Here is a 24,639-nt window from a genome sequence, read left to right as displayed (position 1 = left end):
AGCATAGCCTATTAGTGCGCCATAACTATGGCTATTGAAAGGAGAAAAGAATGGCTTCACCTCCACTTTCATTTCATGTGGTCCACCATCAAAAGCTCTGTTGACAGCTCATTCATACCCTCAATTTAGAGACAAAATCTATCAGAAGCATCTTGCAGCATCACAGTGTATATCGTGGAATGCATTTCTCTTTTTAATGCTCTTATCAAACTCCTTTCTGATGGAGTTGCCACGCTCAATTCCAAATGTCAGGTGCATATTGGCTCTGGCGCTTCCTTCAAGTGTAGGGATGATAGCACATATACATACAGCTGCCAGGTATGTGAAGGGGTTGAAAATGGAGGCTCTCCAAGGTCTCCACTGATACACACTGATAGCCATCATCATCATCATCATCATCGCAGGGTGTCATCAGCAAGGGGATTGAGAAGTAATTTCTGAACGTGTTTAAATGACCACAGGAAATGAAATGTTACTTTCTATTATCAGCCGCCGCTGGTGTGGAAAAAGCTTTTGGAGGACAGAAGCAAAGGGGAACCGACAACGACGCTAAGTGATGACCTTAAAAACTTTGGAATTTGTTTGCACAAATTATTCACCTTCGACAGAGATTAAACAGAACAGGGCCAGTCCGTGCAAACGTGAGTGTGTGTGTGAATAACACTAAGTACTGAATATGATTACAGTGTCGTTCAGCGCTTTGGAAATAAATAAGTGGAGATATCAGTGTTATTTCATTAATCAAGTAAAAGTAAATACAGAGCAAGACCCAGTGTCTGTATTAGCTCTGTATCTATATTTAGATTCACGTTACCTTTCTGGTCCTGTGCTTTACAGAGAAAGGGTGGATTTATAAAAGAAAATCAATTGCAAATAAAGGACATTTAACTCTAAATAATAACGATCAATAATTTAGCTAATAGAGAAACATCCTCGTCATACTTTCTGTGAGTCGTCAAAATGATTCCTAAAACTTTACGGATTACAACACAGCCCCCCATTTATAATTAAATTACATTTACTAATAAAACATAATTTAAACTTCTTTTTTCAGTTTTGAATAATTTAAAAAACAACATTAATTCATTAAAAAAATATAAAATATGACAAAATTAATAATATAATTGTTCCTATTTGATTTTACAACGATGATACAAATGTTTATTGTGATAATAATAATAATAATAATAATAATAATAATAATAATAATAATAATAATAATAATAATAATAATAATAATAGCTGTTCTGTGATTAGTGTCATTAACTCTGAGGTCCCATAATAATAATGTGGAGCATGCATCTCGTTCTTTTACATACTATACCGACTATTTATAAGATTCCCATTTCCAATAATTGGTGATCATTGTGCATTCCACAGACGCATGCATTCACAGTAAAATTGGCCAATTGCACAGCGCAAAACCAACGTCTGGGCCTATTAAAAAGATTAAGATCCATATGATTGAATTGTTTAGTTGATTTAAAGGAAAGAAAAAAATATCCATTAATGTAGTGAAGCATGAATTAATCCCAATATCGAGGCTGCTAAAAAGTGATAGTGTTTTTTTTGTTTTGCTTTTTTTAAAAAAAAGGGTGATTTCCCGGTCTTAGACTCTTGCAGACATTTCCCATGAAAGGCAGCCCTCCAAAATGTCACCTGAACAATGCTGGCTCCCTCATCGACCTTGCTTTCCAGCTCAATTTGGTCTCAATCACAACATAATGAAAATGCACTCCAAAACAGATGCCTTTTAAAAAATTACTTGTTCAGGAATAGCTCTCACACTTCAAGTTATTTATTGTTAACGTTCAATTGGTTTTGAAACATATACAGCAGCCATCACGCATTTGTTCCTTTTTAACTTACAAAAGAATAAAGAAAACATAAAAGTGGACGCAATAACGATTATTATACAGTTAAACGCATTCTTGTGTGTTAGCCAAATATACAAGTCCCTACTTTATTCAATAAGTCTAAATGAATACATTAGTTTACAATATTAATATGATAAAATACCAGGTTATCACCGCAAATAAGGAGTGGTGGCTTAGTGTACTTCGAACCTGATCCCACCTCTCCCCCAGTCCGAACTCAAGTGAAGCAGCATTCCTTTTTGTTTCACCAACATAGACTACGTTTAAAACATCATGAGGAAGGTCCAAAACATGGATTACAAAAGGTCCAGAAACGACATAATTGCTTTGAAGGGCGGCCATTTCTGCAAAGTTCAAAAATAGACTCCCCTGTCAGAGATGTCAAGAAAATGTGCCCTGATCAGCTGGTGCGCCTCTGTGCGCCCCTTGCCCACTTCAACACTCTCCAAAGCCAAAGGGCCCCATTTTAAGCCCTCAGCGAGAATATATATATATATATATACATATATATATATGTGTATATATATATATATATGTATTGCAGTGTATTGTTTTGCATGGGCTCATCCGCAGGTTCACATAGAAAAAGTGGAAAGTGACAGTACTGTATTAGGTCCTACCACGTTCTGCCGTACAGGAGGTTTGAGCTGACCATGTTACTGGTGTAATCTACAGCAGATGTGTCTATCTGTGCCATGTTCAGCTGGCTGTGCAGTGAGGGAGGGCTGGGCGACATCTCTTCCAGCTCCAAAGTGTTCACCTGCTGCTGGCTTTGATGCTGGGTGAGGCTGTTGGTGGAGGATGCGAGCACGACTCCAGCTCCGCTCTGTTGTTGGCTTTGCTGTTGGTTCTGTTGTACCTGCTGCTGGTTCGGCGTTGGCGTATTTGAGCCGTTCTGGCACGGTTTACCGTCCTTCACCAGAACAGGCACCGCTACGCGCCTGGGGGACTGCGCCTGCTGTTGGCACAGAGAACCGTCCTGTTGCTGCATCTGTTGCGCTGCCTTGTCCTTGGCCTGGCGCTTCATCTTGTACCGGTGGTTCTGAAACCAGATCTTCACCTGAGTCGGCGTCAGGTGTATCATACTGGCCAGGTGCTCCCTTTCAGGCGCAGACAGGTATTTCTGTTGCTTAAACCTCCTCTCGAGCTCGTAGACCTGAGCCTGTGAGAACAGGACGCGCCGTTTCCTCCTGGGCGCAGCGTGGAGAGCCGGCATGGCTTTGGTGGCGTCCGCCATTCCTGTGAGACTCCCCATGCCGGTCATGTTCATACCTGTGGAAGGTCCCATGAATCTAGAAACTTAAAAATATACATACATATACATGCGTTCAATAAACAGAAGAGGAGAACACTATTTCGCCTGAAGTAGTCTTTATTGATTATTGGCTGAAGTTGGAAAATATAAACAAACAAAAACATATAATAATAATAATAATAATAATAATAATAATAATAATAATAATAATAATAATAATAATAATAATAATAATAATAATAATAATAAATTATCAAATTATTGCTTTAAAATTGTTTCTTATTCCAAAATTTTAAAAAAGTCGAGTCAGACTGAGCCAAAGAATGATCTCCTTTTCGGTTTTCATCAGCATAAACAGTCATTTAAAATAAGATATTTTGTAAAATAGCGGACAATATATATCATTTTAAAATTAACATATAAAAAACAAACAAAAAGAAACTACAGGTTAGTCGTGTGCGTTTTTAACGGTCACTCTCAAAATTCATTTGTGGTTTTACGAAGATTAAAAAAAGTGTGAAAAGTGTTGATAAAAGGAGAATCGAACTTACTTGTGGAGTATCTTGGATCAGGGTTGGCGCTGTACCACCCTGTTGCTGCTGCACTATTCCGCATGCTTTCCTGGTACGACGGAAGATCTCCCATGTTACCAATGCTTCCATTGCAGTATCCTCCCATTGCGCTGTGGGAGAACTGGGAGACGCTGTGCGGCATGTGGTAAGTGGTGGCCACCGTGGCGTTATGGCCCATGGAGTGCTGTTGCATGCCGGTCTGAGACACCTGAGGCTGTCGGTAGGCTCCCAGTGGAGAGGTTAGGTTCCCTGCGCCGTCCATGCCACTAAACTTCTTGTAGGTCTCCTCGATTGGACTCAAAATATCTGTCACTGAAAAAGGCGTTGTGTGCTTTGGGCTCAACGACATGATTCAGAAAGCAGGTAGATTTTTGTGTTTGAGCAGATCAACCGTGTTGTTGTATCGGCTCTCTCCTTGGTGGATGTCTACGTAAGAGAGTGCTTGTAGTGCGCCTGAGATCCTATTGATCGCCTTGGAGAAGGAGGCGAGCCCAGGGCGCTCTTAGCCCGGGTTTATTGGAGCCAGGAGCCAGGTTTACGACAAACACAGGGGGCGGAGCAAAACTCCTAAACCAGCAAACAATAGTCATTGACATTTTAGGGAAATAATTCATGAAAACACACTTTGCTTTGTATTAACTTGTATACGCGAATAAAACTACGACACATACTCACGATTCTGTGTTTGCAGCAGCTACATACAGGTGAGAATATCCCATTATGTTCCGCACATCAGCTGATCTGACCACATATGACTATTTTGCGTCAGTAGGGAATTCCACTCTTTCTAGAAACTTTGAGAGCACTTTGAACAGACATAAGGGCCACCGAGTATCATCAAAGAGTCACAATGAAGTTGTATGACCAGCTCGTTTATGCTTCTTGAGCATCATTTTACCCCAGCGGAGAGGAACAAGTCCAAATAAGCTCAAAAAGAAAAAAAGAAAAGAAAGAAAAATATGTTGAAAAAGGAACGACAGTATGGGTCCAAAACTCTTTGCCATTACACAACACTCACACTGCAAAAGACATAAATGTACTGAATTTGTAAATTATATTTTTCCGAAACTAATCATACAGCATCCGACTCCATATAACCTAATTTAGGATCAAAAGGCAGGAAATTACCTATACTTCTTAGGCATCTACAATTATATTAGACTTGGTGCACTATTTTAAGCCTCAAACCCTCGAGTCTGGTCAACATGCATTAACGACACTTTGCAGTCTTGACCTGGCATTGTAATCTCTGAGCAAACTGACTGGCGCCAGGGGAAGAATAAGAGGAAGAGGAACAAAACAAGAGGGTCAAATGAGAAAAGAGCCGCTAGAAACGGCGAACAGTGGTTAATAAAAACTTCTCAATTTGTCATTTATTTCTAAACTGATTCATGACGCTTATATCTGATAACTACTCAGTAATAAAGACTTGCCGCTACAATTCCTCTTGGAAAATATGTTCTCATAACAATGATAATGTTTCCTCTGAATTTTTTTTTAAACTTTATCATCACCATAATACTGCAGACAACAATGGGAACAGGTGCTCTGCTCGGAGGTTATTTTCCAGACGTGAAATGTGTCGCTGTCTTCATTATTGTAGGAAGGAACCACTCGTCTGCATGAAGCCACTAATGTAATTTGCCATGGCATGGCAGCAAGTAGCTACCTACCCTAATTGAGTAAATGAAGATGTGACATGGTCAGCCATCAATTATAGAGAAATATCAAGAACAGCAATCTCCGGTTAAGTTGATAGGCTGATTGTAATCATTCATTTTTTCCTATGCATATTTCAGAAGCCGGATTTCTTATTTTTCTTTCCCCCCAGATGCCCGCACTCCGCGGCGGATTTAATGTGAAGTGGCTTGGCTTTATTGTTCTTCAGGAAAACAAAACAGTGCGTGCTTTTTCCAAAGTCAGCTGGAGTTGTCAGAAAGACACTGAAGACAAAAAGAAAAAAAAAAGGCGTTTGAAAAGAAAGCGGTGTAACCTGTGTACAATAAAGAATCTCCCGAAAAGCTATTTCTATTAGAACATAAATTAGGGTAAATTAGCCTTTTTTAGAGTAATATTTCCTACCTGAAAATACACCTATGCTTGTCCAGACGTCTGTGAGCCTTTTCCACGCTTTTGGGAACGGCAGCATGGTGTCTTTTCAAGTAGAAAAGAAAAGTAGGCCTCGGCCCAGACCTCTAACATTATGTAAATGAGGCAAACCTCTCAACCTTGTGGATTACTGAGTCAGAGAGCAGGACCCCGGTCCACAAACCCTCCACATTAGGATCCCATAAAAATGTGGAGCTGGTTGGCTGCATGCAACTCTTATAGGCGCTTATAGTTCATATTTATATAGTTTTCAGTCCTAGTTAACTTTTACATCCTGTGGAGATGATGCGGAAAATGCAACCGGAGCCATATAAAGGAACGCGCCAGGACTCGTGAAGAAGGCCCACCCAAGGTTGGTTCACAAATCTAAGACGAACAAAGAGAAAACGATTTAAAATATTCTCCACTTTTCAAACTATGTTTAGAAATAATTTTTGTCTCGTGCTTAGTTTCGCTTGCCTGCTTAGTCAAGCAACCGGGTACGATGCGTTCTGGAAAATATCGGGGAATTATTCATATAAATTAGCCCACATTGATTCTTTCCATCACAAGAAATACAATCAATAAATTGGTGGCACTATGGCGAAGATTACTGTTTTTTTATTCCCAAAATTCCAAATGGGAAGCTAGTTAGTGTCTATGGAATACATTTTTCCTTAAAGAAGACGTTAAGCTTTCTCACTAAGTCACAGAGCAAATCAGTTCACATGCTTCTGTGACTTTATTCCTGGAGACAAACAGAAGTATGTTACATAATATTCTATAGACATCAGCGTGCTTGCCACCAGGGACTAAAAGATGTCTTAAATTGTGTTCATTAATGATAGAGATTACTGGCGCAAACCGCGGTGTTCAGATAAACAGCGGCGACTTTCTATAACAACATTCTAACCAATTTTCTCTCTATATCTAAGCTTTTATCGGAACATTTAAGTGTTGTTAACGAGAACCTAATAACAACCCATTTATGTAGTTTGTATCCTACAGATAGCCTTTTGCTCAATACCTTCGCCTCCATCAGCTCAGCACAGCAGATGGATTCAAGCGCCTGGTTACTGAAGTGCTTTTCTCCATCTCTTCGATGCTAGTTCAATACCCTGAGAGATGTGGAGAGATGGCAGGAGGGCCAGGGTCCTGACCTGTCACCTCAACCACGCACCGGCCGAGCACAAAGTGCAGAAAACACGAAAACGATTTCGTCTTGCAGCTCCTACAACCCCTCACATTTCCCACTTCTATCTGTAAAATAATACGAGTGAAATTAATCACACTAAAAGTGGTTTCCAGCTTCTCTTACTTCTCATCTTCTTCTTTGTTTGGGTGATTTTTGAAAAGTGGAAATAAACGTGTGCCGTTATCGTAATGTTATCTAAGCTACGGGAATCATTTATCTGGGTAAATTTTTCTGTGCGTAATTTACGCGCGAACCGTGAATCTCTCTTTCGATTGTCTGGGGCATCTTCCTTAGATTTCTAGTGTTTTCGTTTAGATTTCGTTGTGAGTACACCAGCCTCTAGTTAAAAGAAAACAGAGCTTCCTGGGTATGTTAAGAAAAAGGTGGATTTGTAAAACGACGCATTTTGGTGTGGCGAGTTTACAAAGAAGAAAAAGAAGAAGAAAGAAAACCTGAAAATACACACCGAAATTTGTAGACTGGGATCCTTATTTTTAAATTTAAGTTCAAACATGATTAGATTTTATCGGAAAAGAAGCCAGGGATTTATAAATTCATGTCAGGGTTTGTCAACGAAAAGAAAAAGAAGAAAGCAGCAAGTATTCTTTAACAGTCAAACAACACCACGATATTTATTACATCTCTAAATTGAAGGATACTGGAGGGAGGTGGGGGATGTTATGCACAGCTTTTCTTCCAGATTACTGATATTTTTATTTGGATATTCTTGCGCATGGAATCAAAAAGGCTCGTATATTAGAGCATGGCGCAAAATAAACACAAATACTGGTATTAAACGCACCAGTCTTACAACAACTCTAATCAGTTTTTCTTCATGTAAAGCGCATCTCTGTACTGCCCGGCCCAGAGGGTGAATTTTTGCTGAGATTTGTGGAGGAAATTCCACACCTGCAGTCAGTGTAGTACCATTTAGATCAAATACTTTCTCTCCTCTTAAATCGCAGAGCAGTGTGAGAGTAAAAAGCGGGCAGGTGCATATCTTTCAGCTGCACTACTTGAAACGGTGCGGTTCCTCAGCTAAGTAGGTTAAAGGTCCTCCCAAGTGGAGAAAGTATGTGACAGACCTCTTGAAGACCGTATTCTTCTGCAGGAGTTTGCATTCATTCACAATTAATGTCGCTTGATGGACGAAATGATGCTAATAGGGTGCCAAAAACAGAATATGGGCTTTAATGGGCACAGACCATAATCTGACAGCTGTGGAAAACGGAGGAAAGAAGAATTTAACATAGTTTAATAGGATTAACGTTTAGAAGTTATTCTTAAAGTATTACAATACAGCTTTTCGTTAAGTTGATAAAGTTGCAGTAAAGGCCAATCAGACTGGAATCTGTGCTGCAGGGGAGACAGCATGTGGGATAAGTAGCTATGCTGGTGGTAGAAAATTGAATTTTCCTTCTTGTTTTTGGAAGCAAATTAATTAAAATGCTGAATTGTGTTAAATTCTTTTCTATGTTGCCTGAAAGAGGACCCCCTCCCTCCCCCCAAACAAAAAAACCCAAACAGTTTCTGTTTTTTTTTACAAAAATGTTAAACTCTTCTAATATCACATCAATGTAATGAAATCATCAATGTGAGTGGAAAGTTAAGTCAAAGATGTGTTGAGCACACCATTTCACTCAAGAACACTCATTGCAAAGAATTTCCCTTCACATCAGTGAGATGTTGTTGGCACATTTTTTTTAAAATTATTGAACCATATGCTAAACTAATCAGATAGGAAATTAAAAATAGTATAAAAATTGTACCTTGTAGTACACATTTATGACAACAAGTGATTGTTCAGTTTTCAAACTGAAGCTGAAGAGTAACAAGGCATATAACAACCTTAATGAAGGTTCGTTAAGCTACAGTGGTGCTGCAAAGCGTGGACAGGCTGTCAGTGATCCATTAATTATGTCACGATGAGTTTTAAAGATCTATAACTTTATAGATCATATTTTTATGCATATAATTTATACACACATGACTGAATAAATCCTGTAACTGTAACTATGACCAGTCACTTTATTTGAGATTTGAAAAATAAAACAACAATAACAAGAACAACAAAGGAGAAAGAGACAACAAATTGTGCCCTTCCATGTTTGAAACTGATTTAGCTCCCTGAAATTTTAGGCCCTCCGAGTTCTGTGAGTGCCACTGTCCTCTGCACTGTTTTGAGTGGCAATATTTTAGCATAGCTGCTCTCTTTTGTAGCAACAATTAAAAACCACAGCAGCAGATCAGTGCAGACTACCAAATGCATGGCAGAACAAAGCAGATAGTGTACTTGGACTGGGTGCTTGGTTCCAAGGGTACCTGGTTCGTCCACTTCTCTGCTGCATTAATTGTGGCAGCAGTAAGGGCAGGTAAACAAAGCTGTTAGAGAGTATAGTTGTGACTCAACCATGGCTCACTCTGGCTTTGTCACCCAGTTACTCATATGGCAAAATGGATCTGCCAGTCCTCCTGTATCTGGTTGCCCCTGCATTCAATTATTGTGATAAGATGAAATCTGTTTGATGTCCTGAAATGTAATTTTGTAGTTTAATTTGAAGTGGATCCCTGATTTACGTGTTTTACATAACAATATTTAGGTAATTTTACTGAAGGAGACATAGTTCAAGCACTGAGGATTCTTAGAATTATAAGGTAGAAGATAATTTTTGGATTTTTGGCATTTTCCAGTGACATGTAAGTGTTTGCAATGTTCTGCTTTGACTTTTCTTTTTTCATTTTCTTGAGCCAAATTTGCATTTTTTGTTCTTAATAAATCAAGACGCTGTTCAGATTTACAATCCTGTCTGCTTTAGTCATTACAGGCTGAATAAAGTTAAAATAATAAAATAATTTAGATAATTTTTGGATTTTGGAAGAAGCTTCACAACATTGTTCAAACATTTAAGTGCACTTCTTTTTCCCCCCCAAAAGAAAGCTTTGTTAATGTAGAAACAGTATAAAGTTAGATATATAAATATATTTTACCTGTGGATAAAAAAAGTGCCGTAAAATAAATAATAATAACAATAATAATGATCAAACATGGTTTTACACCTGAAATGCATGCAAATAGCTGCAATTTGCATCAAGTGTTTTCTGATGTCCATTTATGCCAGGAATTCATTTATTCGGCTTATTTTCACATTAACAGTCAAGAGATGTATCTTCTAATCAAAAGTTTGAAAACACTTTGAGAGCTGAACGTGGAGACGGAAACTTTTTAAATGGCCTCACAACTCAACAATGGAAATGTGAGCAGAAACTGCATATCAATGTGGCGTTTTTACCTGTCTGTTTGTCCCCACTCTGGGATGCTTTTATCCAGTAGGCCACCTGACAGCCTACCATTATTTAGATGAATCCACATAAACACGTCGCAAAACTACTTCAAATTGTGAATGTATTGATCCTGACAGTTACAAGAATGCACCATGTGCTGCAATTTAAAATATGAAGTCAAAGTCCAGTTTTCCTGCAAAGTGTCAAAGGATTAAAACTCGAATTTCTATTCGTTTTTTACTGAGCACTGTCGGAATAAAACACTGTATGCTGGACGGGAATGCCAGGTAGCTGTAATCCTGTAAAGGTAGAAGACTGTATGCAGAATTTTTATTTTTTTAAAAATGGCATCGTAAAAAATAAATAAAAATATAGCTATTTGTATCTTATAGAAAAATGCATAACAAATTATATATAACATATACAAATAAGGAATATACTACTATATACTTTTACACTACTACAAATGTACAGCTGCAGTGTTTGTATCTGTATCCAGCACACTTTTAGAAATTTATTCTTTACAAAGAATAAATTTTTGTTTTTGGAAATAAAATCTATTTTTACGGGTTTATTTCAGTTAAATTTTGCTTTGTGTGGTTTGAATTTGTCCAAAAGAAAAAACAATATCCTCATTCCCCTTAAAAATATTTATTCATAGTGAGTAGCTTTTTGAATTAATAACCAGTCATTTTCTGTCCTGCATCGTTTACAAAAAACAAAGTGATTTTTTCATTTATATGGGTTATTTATAAATGGATTATCCTTTTTAAATGTCTTAAACCATTATTCACACAGTACATCTGTTATATCATTACACATTTTGTGTGTTGTGCGTCTTTTATAATGGTTGATATTTTCCCATATTGACTTTGTGCAGCAAATCAAGTGAATCGAGGAGTGCTCTACCAATCACCAGGCAGTTATTTTAGAAGGAGGAAGTGAACTTTAAAGAAACTTTAAAGAAACCAGAGGAACGTTACTATAAAAAGTACCTCTGAGATAAATGTAAAAAGTGTGACATGGGTTTCAGCTTGAATCATAGCAAGAGAGTAAAACCTGTGCAAAATGATCAAATTCAGGCCAAAATACACCCGTCTATAACAACAACATCCAACAGTGAAATCTCTTTCAGTCTCTCTATAATTCTTTAGTGCTCTTCTGAGGAACTGCAGAAAGAAAATGTCAGATTGTCCACATGTTAAGGACAGTTTTTATTTAACCAAACTGCCACTTCAGCTAATTCAGATTCAGATTAAGATGCTGGTTTATTATCTCAGCACTGTGTCCGGCTGTGATCTGTAGCAAACTCGGCTGGTTGCTTAAAAGATATTAAAACGCAGAAAATGACCAAAGAGTGTTCGAGTGTTGACACTTTTAAAATCAGCCTTATTCTGTGAATAACATTTATTTTTAAATTAAACGTGTTTAATGAGAAGTGTAATATAAAAGAATATAGCTTTTAAAAATTTGCATACCTGTGAGTTAAAGTGCACCTTTGACCCTTTTTCCTTAGTCGATTCATTAAAGTTTGGACAGTTTGTTTAGAGCTGAAGTTAGTGACGGCAAAACTGTTTACTGGATTTAATCATGTTGTCAATGCATGAGAATCATTTAGAAGTTGTTAAGTTACCTGTTACGTCTGACAGATTTTTATCAATCAACAGCAGATCATCACAAACTGTGAAACAAGGCTTGCCACACAATATGAACCCTGCAAGAATTTGCACCATAAACTGTGATTTATTGGGATGCAGTTAAAAAAAAACAACTCTAAAATAATTAATCAGAAACTTATAGTCACATACATGTGCAGATATTATTATGCTTTGGCATTTATTATCAGATCTCATCCCAGGAGATGCAGACAGAGATTGCAATAACTATTTTATGAGTTGTGCACACGTGCACTTTGTAAAGATGGTTTATTTTATTGTGAAGTTGTTTGTCCATTTTGTTGGCGACTACTCAGAAATGCATGCTATTACACACATGCTGCAAATACCAGTTTATTATTGCCAACAGCTCATGTGTATTCGGTGTTTGTGCTCCTGTATGTGTTGCACAGAGACTGCGCTGACTTTGTGCTGCTGTACAGTAATAACAAGTCTCCTCGTGGTTAACGGCTCTCTTGTTTGTTGGTTTTGTCTCGTCCTGTTTCAGTGGTTCTTTTTGCCTGGAAGGATGTGAACTCAGTGTGTCTGACCGTCTCTGAGGACGCTCGATGTCATCTTGTCTACCTGATCATTACACTACCTGCTCTCCTCTACAATACTGCCCTCTCGCTGCTCCGCCACTTGAAATGCTTGGCTGGCCTCTTCTCTGAAACCATCAGGAAATTGTGTGCTAAAACGCTGCAGACGGTTCGTCCTCTCTCTTCCCTCCAGCCATGAGTGCAGGAGTCATAAAAAGATTCCTCAGCTCAGATGACTACTGCTGCTGCTCACTCGACAGGAAAACACACAAAACACCCTTCAGCCGCCTGCCACAGCTCACCTCTCGCAGCTTTTACTTGATTTACTGACGTTCACTACACTGCAGAGATGCAGAACACTGCATGTAAATTACATGGATGTGACCACTTGTTTAAAAGCAGGCCTTGAGATATCACGCACGGCCATTAGGAGTAAAACTAATTTTTAATAAATTACTATTATGTTGCTAACATCCTGTCAGCAACATATTTAATGATGGAATGAGATTATATATGTTTAATATGCCTTTTTAAATAATCCCAAGGAATGTGAAGACTTGTGATATGTCAGCTTTCTGATCTGCAAATAAATTGGAAGTAAAATTGATTCTCAGTGTTTCATATTTTGAGGTAAACAAGAGCCTCAGTCTGCATGTGGAGTCGCTGCATCGGCATTATTGCTATAAAAATGCATCAGGCCTTCTTGCTGTAAAAAAGTTCAGTAACTCACATGAAGAAAGGACACATGCTGTTACTGACTGCATTCAAATACTCCTTTCTTAAACTCCCACGCTGCTGCTCTGTGGCCACCGTTATGAATCTAAACAGGAACAGATGAGCGTCGTGATGGCAAGTCAAAAAGTGAACTGCCAAAAACTGTTCTGCGTTTTTAAGTAACTGTAAAATGTCTCTTTGGTTATCCAATAAATTGTTGCTCCAGTCATCACTGATACTGATGAACAAACATTCCTGAGCTCCAAAGACAGACCTTGAAAGCTTTCTCTTTAAAAAAAGTGTCTCTGGATGCAGTTCAGTGCTCTGCATGTGAAGCTAATTTAATAATACAGGAGCACCCATCAAATGCAAAGTGAACCATGTTAAAGAAACTATTTCTAGCATCCGTCTGCTCACAGATGAAACATCATATAAACTCTGCAGGTGGTGGATTTTTCCCAGTTACAGAAACTAAGAAGAGATTTTTAACTGATCAATAAGACTGACCACTGCAAACAGAACCTCTCTGCTGGATTCAGTTCATACACTTTTTAAAAATTGTATTATGAAAGTATTGTTTAAGTTAGCAGGGTTAATAATATCACACACACTCATAGATGAAAGTGTTTGACAACACGCACGTCGTCTCATTTTGGACTTTTAATAAACGTACCTTTTTGTAAAAATGCAAAAGTTCTTCTAAGCTTTTGTGAATTGAGTGAAAGTGAATAAACGTTATTAAAACGCTGCACTCACTCCGACACAACTTTAAAAAGAATCACGCAGCAACATTTCTGCAGTTACCTGGATGATAATCGAGAGCTAACAGATCATGCCTCAGAGTTCTGCGCTTGTCTTGCTCAAGAGTACCTCAGTCTAAAATGCTGAGGGCGTGGTTACATTGTTTCTTAAGTGTTCCTGACTCATTGTGTGCACCTTACAATAAAATAAATGTGCTTTGATGTTTTCACCTTTTCCATGTGTGCGCTTCACGTGTCCTTCAGTTCATCCTTCTGCCACATTTACCACTATTCATCATATTCGTCATCCAATCAAATTACACTAAAGTATTAAACCTACCTCTGTTTGTTTTAAACTGTTTTGCATCTCAGATAACAGAAGATTAATAAACATGAGAGTTGTCATCACGAACCAGAACTCTGCTTCTGTAGAAGGCACAAAAATCAGCACTATGACTGTGCCTTTCATTTATTAGTGGAGATTTTATACACTTTATACATAAGACTTTAGCCAATATAAGGCAAAAATAATGCATCAGCACCAGAAATAGATTATTATTATTTACTTTTCTAAACACTTGAACACTAAGAGTAAACATATCTGTGAAACTATTAACTCTTGTAACTGAAGCATTTAAAAAGTGTGTTAAACTGAACGTACAGCCTTCCTTAAAGTTTCACCCTGAACACATCCACTGCTTCAGTTATATAAGAGTCTACACAATAGCCTGTCTCTCTCTTTCTCTGTGTGCACTGCAAAACAGGATGCTATTTCCCCATGAAATGAAATGCAACATATACAAACATAAAATTAGTAAAATATATAGATACATAAATATATTGTTTACAGATATGTAGTATGTGATTTACTGTTGTGCTGCATGACATCAAATATTTGGTAATTTTTTTCTTCTAAATCAATATGAATGATGAACAAATGAGGCACAAGTTTGTCATTTAGTAAAACCAATAAAATTCAAATATCAAAACAAATGCAATAATAACATTTATTTAAATAAATTTTGGGTAATTGTATGTACAGGTCACATTTAAAGCAAACGTTGATGGGAAGAACAGATACAAATACATAATAAATAACATTTCATATGTACAGTGTTGGTTTCAAAAAGAAATGGAGCACTTGACCTGAAAGTTAAATGTAGCTGCCTCTTTTCTTTTCCTCTGAGTAAAGGAAAAAGGACAATGGACTGCAGAGGATCTGAGGAACCTGCAGGGCTGAGGGTGCTGATGTGGTTTAGAAACGGAGCGTGAATGGAGCCGAAAACAAAACAAAAAAATCGAACAAATTAAACTTTTGCAGTTGGATTTGGACCACATTACGAGTAAAAAAAAAAAAAAAAGAGTTTTATGCATAAATTTAAAAAATGCAAATTCATAATAATGAATTTGTCCCCCGAGGTGTAAATAATTACATATTTGATGAGCTTGTATAGAGGGATTTTTCTGCATCACCATGCTAGTGTTAGAGTTCCTCAGCAGTTTGTGGCCATGCTTGTGACGTTTGTGGCACCCATGCTGTTTGGCAGGAGGATCTATGCATTAGTGACTACAACAGATGAATACGTTGAAGGTTATTGCTTCATTCTCATACATTTCAAAGAGCACGCGATGTGACACGTCATATAATGAAGTCAGGCAATGCAAAAGGAAATATCATAGAGAAACTTTTATTTTCCATCTATTGCAGAGAGCCATGAAACACATTAAAAATTCACCACAGAGCACAAGTGCACAAACACATGATAGGCACATCCTGCTACACATATTTTACATCCTCTTTAAACAGGAAGTTAATTGGACGATTTGAATTGGTAAAACACACTGCTGCTACATTGCTGCTCTTTGATCATCACGCCTGCTGATTGAAGCATGTCTGAAACAGATGACGGCCGGTCGTTATCAGCCTCAAAGGCCCAGGATCCATTTGCAGTGCTGGCATCTCAAGCACCTCATGTTCATCCTCTGAAGAAGGTGAGACAATCCATTAAGTGAAAGGCATAAACACTCAACTCTGGGAACCTGATTGTTGGCGCTGTCCCCCATCCAGCCCACCTGACTGCAGCGGACTGTGGGTTTTATACAAGACAATTCAAGTCCTGAGGTGGAACATTGAGAAAGAGAAGACAAAGGGAAATAAGACCATATGGTGATTTGCATATCATAACACAGCAGCACAACTTTTAATAGAACTCAGAGATGCAAGAGAGAGTCGACTTTGAGCTTAGTCGGCTCTGAACATTATCATTCACCGTGGCTTGAAATTTACCTGCAGATGCTATGAAACGGTTTCAAGTCCAAATAAGAGTGTTTATCTTTATCACATTTTTATTGCATATTTATTTGGGCATGTGGATCAGCTCATCTAATTAATCATTAATTACAGCATATCTGAAACAAAAAGGTAACGTGTCATATTTGCATCGTCCCACAGGCATTGCACAGGTACACAGACTGTGAATGATGTTGCCTTAATTTACAAATTAAGGACTCTGGATCATTTGGATATAATGTGGAGAAAAAGTCACCTGGTGTGAAATTAAGTCTTGTTTTTGTTTGTTTTTAAGAAAAGAAAAGAAAAAAAGACACTGTTGGCAAACCAAAGGGGAGCATGAACAGTCCAGTCATACTATAAACACTGAAACCTGAATCATCTACTTTTCCTGCTTCTTCTGCAAAGGGCTTAACGCCCCTTCACTTGTACAGTGCATTAACACCACAGCATCAGAGCTACTAGGTCGATTTAAAAAGTTAAGCTGATAAAAGATGAAGAAATATTTGCTCCAGCGCTCGACTGTTAAACATCTTTTCCATTAGAATAAGATGGTGTGATTACATATTTAAAACGGCAGGCTCAAGAATCTCAGTTGATCTCGCAGGTCATTGTAGAAAACTATTCCCTGACCTTTGCCCTTACACTTTACACCAGCTAAAAATGATGGATGAATGATTTTATATCTATTTTTTCAGTAATGTATCAGAGCTTGCCCATCAGTGAGGCTGAATTAAACATTGCTGCTTGAGACACATTTAGTTGTTAATGGCACTCAACAACCTTTTTTTGTTGTAATTGTCTCTCATGGAAGCAGAGGCTTTGGCTGCTACAGTGTGACTTAATGATCCATACTTTGGAACATTTTAAGAAAAATTATGACATACTGCGTTTCATTCCCATGTCGTGGTAGGTAAATTAAATTTGTATCCCACTTATCATCATTTCATTATGATCCTAAGCACACTCGTCAGAAAATACCAAAAATTAACAAAACAACGTGATTTTTTTTTTTTGCAGTCCTTTATTTAATTCATCATACACATTATAGGATTTTACATCGGTTCGTGGAGTAGATTAGATTGAGTAAATTATCTGAGAAGAAAAATCCAAACTTTAGTCTCTGAGCACTCTACTCACCCTGTCACTCTCCTCATCTCTTTGCTGTTTTCTTAAACTCAACATTCAGCAAAGTCAAGAACCTTGACGCTCGGCCCTTTTCCGTGAGACGACTCTGAGCTGGCTGCTGGTCATCTGCAGCACTTTAAACTCAGACCTGCCACTTTTAAAGAACTGCACGATCAGCGTCTCCCACGGCAAAAACACCGTGGCGTGTTTTCTCTTGCGTGTGGAGGCAAGAATGAAAACTGAATACGTGCGGATGTCTTCCAGTGTTTATTTAGAGATCGTATCCAATGACTGAATTTTCCTTAAAATCATTAAATTTCCGAAAAACGTCACTGTGTTTACATTTCCTGTCTTGGCATTTCATACCTCTAATGCAGACAAATATGAAAGAAAAAAAAACTGTTATAGAAGTAAAGTGAAGGTCGTGACCGTGGGCTTACATGGATGACAAAACTCAAGCGAATAGATTTTATAGTGCAACAGAACTGCAGTCAGGGGGGAAGAAAGGAAAAGCAATAACAAGTCAAAGCGCTGCAGAAGAAGCTGCAGGAGAGCTGGTGTCCACTTGTTAAACCAATGGATGCCATGATGTTTACGTGAACATGATAATGAGCTAAACAAGTAATGGTAAGCATATGTTACACCCCTCCTAATGTGCTCACGGTAGAAGCATATAGTTTGTCATTGCAATAACACAAGCTGTGTTCATATTTAGCATATATCCCCCCAATAATGGAGTTCAAACACGAGTGCCAATTTAACACCAAGAAATCTTTCATACCAGAAAATAAACTGTGCGCAACTTAAAATGCTTTTTCACAATTATTCCTTTAATTAGACACATTAGATAAGTCATCTACAAATAGTGACTTCATTCAGTGAGAACAATGACAAGCCTTTTATGAATTTAGCTTATCATCGGCTGTGAATCAAATAGATTTGTTACAGAGCGCTGCAGGCGTATCCTTGCTTTTAGTGCGTCATAGAAAAGCACTACTCTTGACTGTTAAATGGGTACAGTTCAAATTAAAGTGGACAAAGACAATCCTGTTTTATTTAATCTTATAGATAAACAGTGTGACAGAAGCTGGAGCTGTTCGGAGACGATGGAAGGATTCCCCTTTGAGCTCCACAGAAAACGTCAGCTCTCCGGTTTCTTCCTTGCGTAAGTCATAGATGCTGGTGTTTGTGTTAGGCAGCTCGCACCTCTCCAGGCTCTTCTCACGCAGATGGGCTGCTGATGTGAACAGTACTCTGCAGACGCTCGCTGAGTCAACTTGTATATGTGTCATGTGGGCTTTTGTCTGCTTCACACAGCAGCCTGCCGCCTACACTAATACACACAGCACCAATTTGAATGCAGCTCGTGGATTCGAATATGACCGTGTTACTTTCACATGCCCACCGGCTGACACCAAAACAGCAAACAGAAGAAGCCCTAGTGTTGATGTCTTGATATGTTTCTGCTCTCAGCGCTGTTTGTGTTTGTTTCAAACCGCTGTTTTTATTCCAAAGTCAAAACTGGTCACAATGCAAGCAGATTAAGAATTTATCTCCTCTCCCCTCAACCCTCCTTCACCGTGTTCAGCATCTCCGCACCCCCTGCTGCGAAACGTTTCTAACCCAATGAGGCCCCCTACAGTTGCAAGCTCACTGACGCTGAACTGAGCAGGTGCATAAAGATGGTAGCTTTTACTTTGACGTCATTTGACCCATTTTGCAGTGCTTTGCATAGTTCTCTGCATGGAGGGATGTGTTCAGGCATTTTGCAGCTTGGAAAGTAAGTCTATGTGACTGCAGGACGTGATGCACATGTAAAAAACCCAAATGCTAACGATTTGATTCTTGATAATAATGAAAATGGTGCTTAATTTTCATTATTTTCCTTCGATTGTAAGGAAACAGATCCAGCCCTCTCTGAGTTTATTTGATGCTCCAAGTAGATAGTTATTATTTTGTTTGATTTTATTTTTAAAAAACAAAAACACACACCTCTCCTTTGCGTTTCTGGCACAAAACGTAACAGCGGTGTAGATTTAGATTTTCACACGCGTGACCAGCTATGACTCACAGCCTTCTTTGTTGTAAAAGGCGATGATTGATTCAGACTTTCTTTGGTAAACCTTACTTCACCCCCATTGTTCACTTTCACTGGAGTGAATTAATCTGCGAGCTGCTGCGCCCCGTTCGTCCCCCTATCCAATTGCGCCACACCGTGGAGATGCGCAGACTATTTCTCCGCCAGCTCCCTCTTCTCTGACTGTGAAATGGAAACTGTGCTAATTGCCCGTGGACTGTTTACGTCGAGCCTAGTTTGTTTTGAAGAGCGATATGATTATGCTCTCAAGATCCATAACAATGTCATAAACCGCAATCATGCACTTAAAAGACAGTCAAGTTTGCTGGTTCATTAAAGAGAAAAAAAGGCGCATTATTTCAGCAGTTGGAATATGATTTAGCTGCAGTCATTTGTAGTGATGGAATTAGATGCAGTAAGGCGACATTTGCAGGTAAGAGCTGCATGGCGCCAACTGAAGACCTCTGCTTCCATCTTGTGGCAACCTGGCGCAACGATTTTTCTCCTCCTCCGCCTCCCCCCCCTCTCCCTCCAACACTCCCCTCTCCCTTTAATATCGGCACTGTGGCGAATCTAATCTGGATCTCCTTTAAGGCAATAAAACCCAGATCGCTTCCTTTAAATGAAAAGCACCGCTTATTATAGCTTTGAAATCCTCGTTTATTTGGCGATGTGCGTGATAGAAAAATGATTCATGTCGAGGTTCAAATGGGCAGGATGACGAAGATTCACGGTGTCCCAAGTGCATATTTCCTCAAGTATTGTATTCCAAGGTATATAATAGAGTTATCCACGCAGGTTGAACTATGCTGCACGCCAAGATGCTTGTTTTAATATCGTACTGCTTTATCCCTTCAAGCAGCCAAAAGCAATTTCCGATAAATCTGACCCTGTTGCTGAGCGGATAGAGGTGTAGTGTAATTTTCTGGTGCGTTAATGGCAATACGGGGGTGCAAAGAGAATGCTGTTCGTCATAAAAGTTTATCGTAAAGGCTTCCACGAAGACACTATTGAGGTTTTACTTCAGTTTTGTGGAAAACACGACAGAGCCTGACTGAACGCGCAGGGAGCTTCCAGCTGGTTTAAATCACTTTATATTTGCAAGTGAGCATAATTTCTGAAAGCAGATTTGTATGGATCCGGAAAAAAGTGTTAAATATCATATTGTTAAATATGAAAATGTAAAGGCAATTTATGAATAAAGAAACCACTTGAATGGGATCAGTTCCGGTCTTTCATGCGTAAAAGTCCACAACACACCTGCCAACAAACCCAGTTTTTGTCCTCACGGAAAAACATCTGCATTTTCCATTCAAAGCAAAATAAAAGTGCAAATGGCAGCTTCAGCATTTACTTATTAGTCAGGTGTATTATTTGTTCTGCATCCGTATATTGCGCAGCAGCACGGCACTGGCTTTAACGTCAGGAGAGCTGCTGTGAAATCTAACCGTAAATTGTTAATTAATAGTAGCTCAAGTTTACTCTCGATACGGAAGTCCTTAAAAAAGGACGGGGGGCCAAACAGTGTCAAATATTTTTCCATGTGTTCATTTTAGAAACAGGCCCACGCACAGCAAACAAGGAGGAACACTGTCTAGAATTAAAAATAGTTTTTGCGCCTTGACGAGCCACTTTTTTGGACAGACAATAATCGGCCTTTCACGTTGGAGAATGGGAGGATAGAGGGAAAAGAGAAATGAGAAGGCTGTTGTTGGCATAGCTCTATCAAGGAAGAAGGACTCCCTGTTATGTGTGAATGGGGCTTCTTTTTTTGACCAGAATAGATATAGCACGAATTTTTAATTCGTTTTTCTTTGAGAGACAACAATGCTTTATTTGAAAGCTTGATACAATTTGGGGCTTGTAAGAGATCCTTTTCTCCTTTTCCGAGCCCAGCTGCCCATATGGGACACAACGTGTGCAGCAAGGATCACAATGGCACCAAGTGACAGGCAGGACAAAAAGCCCAAGGATACATCTCCCTGACTCTGAACAGCACCAAGAAACTCTGTCTATCTACACTGTCTGCATCTCCACTCCTGCTGCTCGTTAGCATGCACGCCTCTAACATCCACAGAAACCAGGCCTGGGCTTTTGTTTTTTATTTTAATTTTTTTTATTGCCTCGTGCACTCGCGTTGCGCAGTGATAGAGTCGCAGAGCTGCCTTCTCTGTTGGACAAAAACTGACACAAATGTCAGCGTCATTCTTTCACTTATGAGTTTTTAAATTGCGTTATTGTTCCGGGACTTGTTCAGTTGGAGTTTGATTTGAAAGAAACCAGTCAGAGTTCACTAAAATCCAATCACAGACAGGCAATCATTTATCATCGACTCTTATCGGTTCTCTTTATAATTCTCATAACACGCACTGGTACTCACGTCATTTTTCTCTTCGCATGTGGCGGGTTTCTATAATAACTGCGGCTGCTTATTTAACACACGCACACACACGTTTCTGGGGGTTTTAAGACAAAGAAATAAAAAAATAAAGTTTGATTTATTTGACCTGGAAGCTCGAAACACAAAACCTTTCTGTCAGCTACAAATTGAGTCTGTGTCATCCACAAAAGCAGTAGCCCCCTGAGACTCAATTCTGTAAATAATTAGCAAATCTGCCCAATTTAGCTGTTTGTTCGGTGATGATAGGGGCGACTCTAACATCTGCTGTGAGATTTTTTGGCCCGGGACAAACAAAATGCATAGATTTTTTTTCACCTAGGTTATCATATTTACTCAAGATATTGACTGGAGTCTGATAATCCGCAATGCGCTCTGCGGATCACTGGGGAGCCATTTGTGCTCGTTTTGGTCCCACGGTAAAGAACGCCGTGCCTAATAGCGTAAAGTATATTGTAATGCGGGCTATGATTGCCAACATGTTATATGATCGTGTAAAAAATGTCTTTATTAGTCCCTTCAAGTCTCTGTAAGCCACGTGAATTTTAGCTGAACGCTGCCGTGATTAAACAAAGAAGGCTGGTGAGTCATTGATCCGTCCTGCTCTGTTTGCAGTTTAGCGCTTAACAAGATAACAAAACATTTATTGCATTAAACGATGTTTTTCCTCGCAGTCTACCACTTTACAACCAAGGCCGGGGGTGGTTGGGGATGCTGACAAAAAGGAGAGCTTTTCACTCAAAAGCTTCTTATGTTGAGAAGCCCACTTATAGTAAGTGAGTGGATTTTAGTCCCATTTCACAAGTGACTTTCGGCTCTTTATTAGCGAGGTGTTCGGATTGAGAAAAAATATTTTCGGGATTAAATTTGCCTGAAAGAGAAAGAACTGAAGTGCGCTGGAGATTTTTTTTTTTTCGTTCCCGTGCTCACTTCCATTCTGTGCCACAATAAAGTGTTTTCATCATCGCCTTTTATCACCACGTTTACCGGAGTCTTTTAAAATAAAATAGAAATTTCACAGTGGCGGCTATAAACCAAACCCTGGTGTCAGAAACAACGCATTTTATTTAAATTATTATTTTTATTTAAAAAAAACAAAATCGGTTATTTAACCGTCGCCGCGAGGCTACAGTTTTTATTTACACGGCAGTCCCCTTATTTTATTTTTTTTAATTAAAAGATTCAGAAATGTAGGCTACACAACCCTCTTCATCGCCACACTCCCGCAACTGCTCTGCGTTGCAAACACCTGCCACAAAATTATTTACAAGAAATAAAAACCAAAGGGAAAAAGCTGAAAACTTGCCAGTGTTTATTCATGGCCATAAATATTTTTTTCGGTCCATAAAAGAAGCAAGAAATTAAAATTTCTATAATTATAAAGTGGTTCGTACGTGCTGATAATAACACGAAGGGACAAAGAAAAAAAAAAGAGGAAACATCTCTACAACCAACACACAACATACTTACAAAAAAATAAAATAAAAAATAAAAAATCACAAGAAGAGCATTGACATTCTTAATAAAATCTATATGGGAGAGGTTTGGACCCAGTTCTCTTAACGAAAACATGTAAACACGGCGCACACTTGAGCCCCGAATAAAAATGGTAGTATATATATGAGTCAAGCTGCAAAAATGAAAAGTCTTTTGTTTGTGTGTTTTATTTTTTCTTTGCTTTGTGGTGAAACTCCCTACCGCGCCTCCAAGCCAAGTCTCTATAATTTCTCTCACCAAGTCCACTGTTGCGTTTGCACCAAGTGATGTGCTGTGGGGAATTGTGGCGTGGCCGCGGCGCTGTACTGCGCGTTATACTGCATGTGTTGGAGTGACTGGGCACTATATGCCGAAAAGGGGATCCCGGCCTGAAAAGTGGCCGCCAAGTCCTGAGCTTTAAGAGTGTGACAAGGCTTTCCATCCCTGACTAAGACGGGCACGGCCACCCGCCTGGGAGAAGGGAGATGGGTCACTTCCATACCTTTCTCGGCCCGGGCTCTCTTCATCTTATACCGGTGGTTCTGGAACCAGATCTTCACTTGGGTCGGGGTGAGGCGGATCAAGCTGGCCAGGTGCTCCCTCTCCGGGGCGGACAGGTACCTCTGCTGTCTGAAGCGGCGCTCCAGCTCATAGGTCTGTGCCTTGGAAAACAACACCCTCCTTTTCCGCTTCTTGCCAGAGTCGCTCCCGCCGCTGCTGGAAGTTTCCTTGTCGTTGTCCGGCGATTCGTCGTCCGCAGAAGGCTCCGGGGACTTGGCGGAGTCCTGAGAGCTGGCGGATAGACCGTGCACTGCGGCAAGAAACGGGAGAAACACTGTCAAAATGTTATGTTGTAAAGTTCTTAGAGACATTTATCACAAACACATAATCTCCATAGAAAGTTTAGGATGCGTCACCATTACTGCTTAATTCGAATAATCTCGCTTTAGAGCGATGTTATGTTCAATTTCTCGGGATTTAACGACTCTTACAACATCTTTAATACAGAAGCCTAACTGAAGAATACAAGCCCAAGACCTGTGGCTAATTTCAACTATTTAGGACGCGTGGAAAACTGGAAAACAGAACAATTCCTCAGCCCAGTTCTACACGAGCAGGGCGAATCAGTGAAGCATTAAAAGGTGCATTGTGTGCTTGTAAATCCCCACAGAATGCAGGCTTATATTTCACACCATGGTTATACTCTGAGTAACTGACAGCCCCCTTGTTTTTCCACGGTGCTTAATCGATCGAATTCTTACAATGCAAAGTGCAGGAGTCTAAACACTGAGCGCATTTGTTGAGCTGCAAACGCCACAATCGAGCAGTGCACGGTGCATAAATTTGAACACT

At 39.2% G+C, this 24,639-nt stretch overlaps 2 protein-coding genes across 6 annotated transcripts in view; both read right to left on the bottom strand.

The window, feature by feature from the left end:
- Window positions 1-1,789: 1,789 nt before the first annotated feature.
- nkx2.4a (NK2 homeobox 4a) lies at window positions 1,790-4,192 on the bottom strand. 2 transcript variants are annotated; one of them, XM_006800630.3, is made up of 2 exons: window positions 3,684-4,192; window positions 1,790-3,176 (listed from the first exon to the last, which is right to left on the bottom strand). In XM_006800630.3, exons 1-2 carry the CDS (start codon window positions 4,051-4,053, stop codon window positions 2,494-2,496), a joined length of 1,053 nt encoding a protein of 350 aa, XP_006800693.1. In that variant the 5' UTR covers window positions 4,054-4,192; the 3' UTR covers window positions 1,790-2,493. The 2 variants fall into 2 exon arrangements, with proteins under 2 accessions (XP_006800693.1, XP_006800694.1); XM_006800631.3 differs by having other exon boundaries at window positions 1,790-3,149.
- An 11,340-nt stretch (window positions 4,193-15,532) lies between these two features.
- nkx2.2a (NK2 homeobox 2a) overlaps window positions 15,533-24,639 on the bottom strand; it is a 14,679-nt gene continuing 5,572 nt past the window's right edge. For 2 of the 4 annotated variants that reach the window (XM_087833104.1, XM_035911957.2), the window contains exon 3: window positions 19,962-24,121. In XM_087833104.1, coding sequence (XP_087689230.1) covers window positions 23,541-24,121 — 581 coding nt within the window. In that variant the 3' untranslated portion in view covers window positions 19,962-23,540. Of the gene's footprint in view, window positions 16,035-19,961; window positions 24,122-24,639 lie in introns of those variants that run through there. The other 2 variants (XM_087833105.1, XM_035911958.2) reach the window with 2 other exon arrangements.

This window comes from Neolamprologus brichardi, chromosome 19 (assembly GCF_056152115.1).
Source record: "Neolamprologus brichardi isolate AB-2024 chromosome 19, ASM5615211v1, whole genome shotgun sequence".
Lineage (NCBI taxonomy): Eukaryota > Metazoa > Chordata > Actinopteri > Cichliformes > Cichlidae > Neolamprologus > Neolamprologus brichardi.
This window is presented reverse-complemented; position numbering and strand designations above follow the sequence as displayed.